This window comes from Schizosaccharomyces cryophilus (assembly GCF_000004155.1).
Source record: "Schizosaccharomyces cryophilus OY26 unplaced genomic scaffold supercont4.2, whole genome shotgun sequence".
Classification (NCBI taxonomy): Eukaryota; Fungi; Ascomycota; class Schizosaccharomycetes; order Schizosaccharomycetales; family Schizosaccharomycetaceae; genus Schizosaccharomyces; species Schizosaccharomyces cryophilus.
This window is the reverse complement of record NW_013185625.1, coordinates 122,543-123,169: the sequence shown is the minus strand read 5'-3', so window position 1 is coordinate 123,169 and position 627 is coordinate 122,543. Positions and strand designations below refer to the sequence as shown.

Below are 627 nucleotides of genomic sequence, written 5' to 3'. Positions count from 1 at the left end.
TTAATTCACGATATAGATTTTAATAGTAACTTGGCTCAAGAGCTGAATGACTTACACCTGTTCACTATATCGGAAGCATCAGCTAAATATCCTTCAAATACGGAAACATATACTTACATTCAAGGGTTGCCTGTATTATTGAATGGATACGAATGGATACGAGTGTGTTTTGTGTGCTCGTAATGCAAGTGGCTATGTCCATGGAAACTTTGATAGTTTTCGTCATCATATACGACATAATCATGGAACTAGGTACCTTGAAGAATGCATACGTCGTGTTCCGCTTCAACAGTTGAAGAAAGAAAGCATCGGTGATCACTATCTTAAAGTGGACTATATTCCCATCGCTGAAAGAGATGGAGAAAAACTCTCAATGACGAAAATTGATTCTTCTATAGGACACACGGAGAATACACATGCTCCAGATCTTTTGATCCAGCAACTGAAGTGGACGACATTAGCCAAGGAATTCAATTACAATCGCAATATAATGAGTTCCGGTACAGGTGACTTGACTGACTGGGATATAGTTGTGAGAGAGTTGAATCATTACTACTTTCAGGGATTCCAGTATCTGGAAAATATGGGTTTTCGTACCAAGCAGCTATTCGTGGTGATGAAAGCTAC

The 627-nt window shown here is 38.9% G+C and overlaps 1 protein-coding gene across 1 annotated transcript in view; it reads left to right on the top strand.

The window, feature by feature from the left end:
* Positions 1-142: 142 nt before the first annotated feature.
* The window catches only part of SPOG_05015 (uncharacterized protein), a gene marked incomplete at its 5' end in the record, with an annotated part of 2,279 nt that continues 1,794 nt past the window's right edge, over positions 143-627 (top strand). The window contains one exon of the mRNA XM_013167471.1: positions 143-532. Within this exon, the coding sequence (XP_013022925.1) occupies positions 143-532 (390 nt within the window). The remainder of the gene's footprint in view (positions 533-627) is intronic.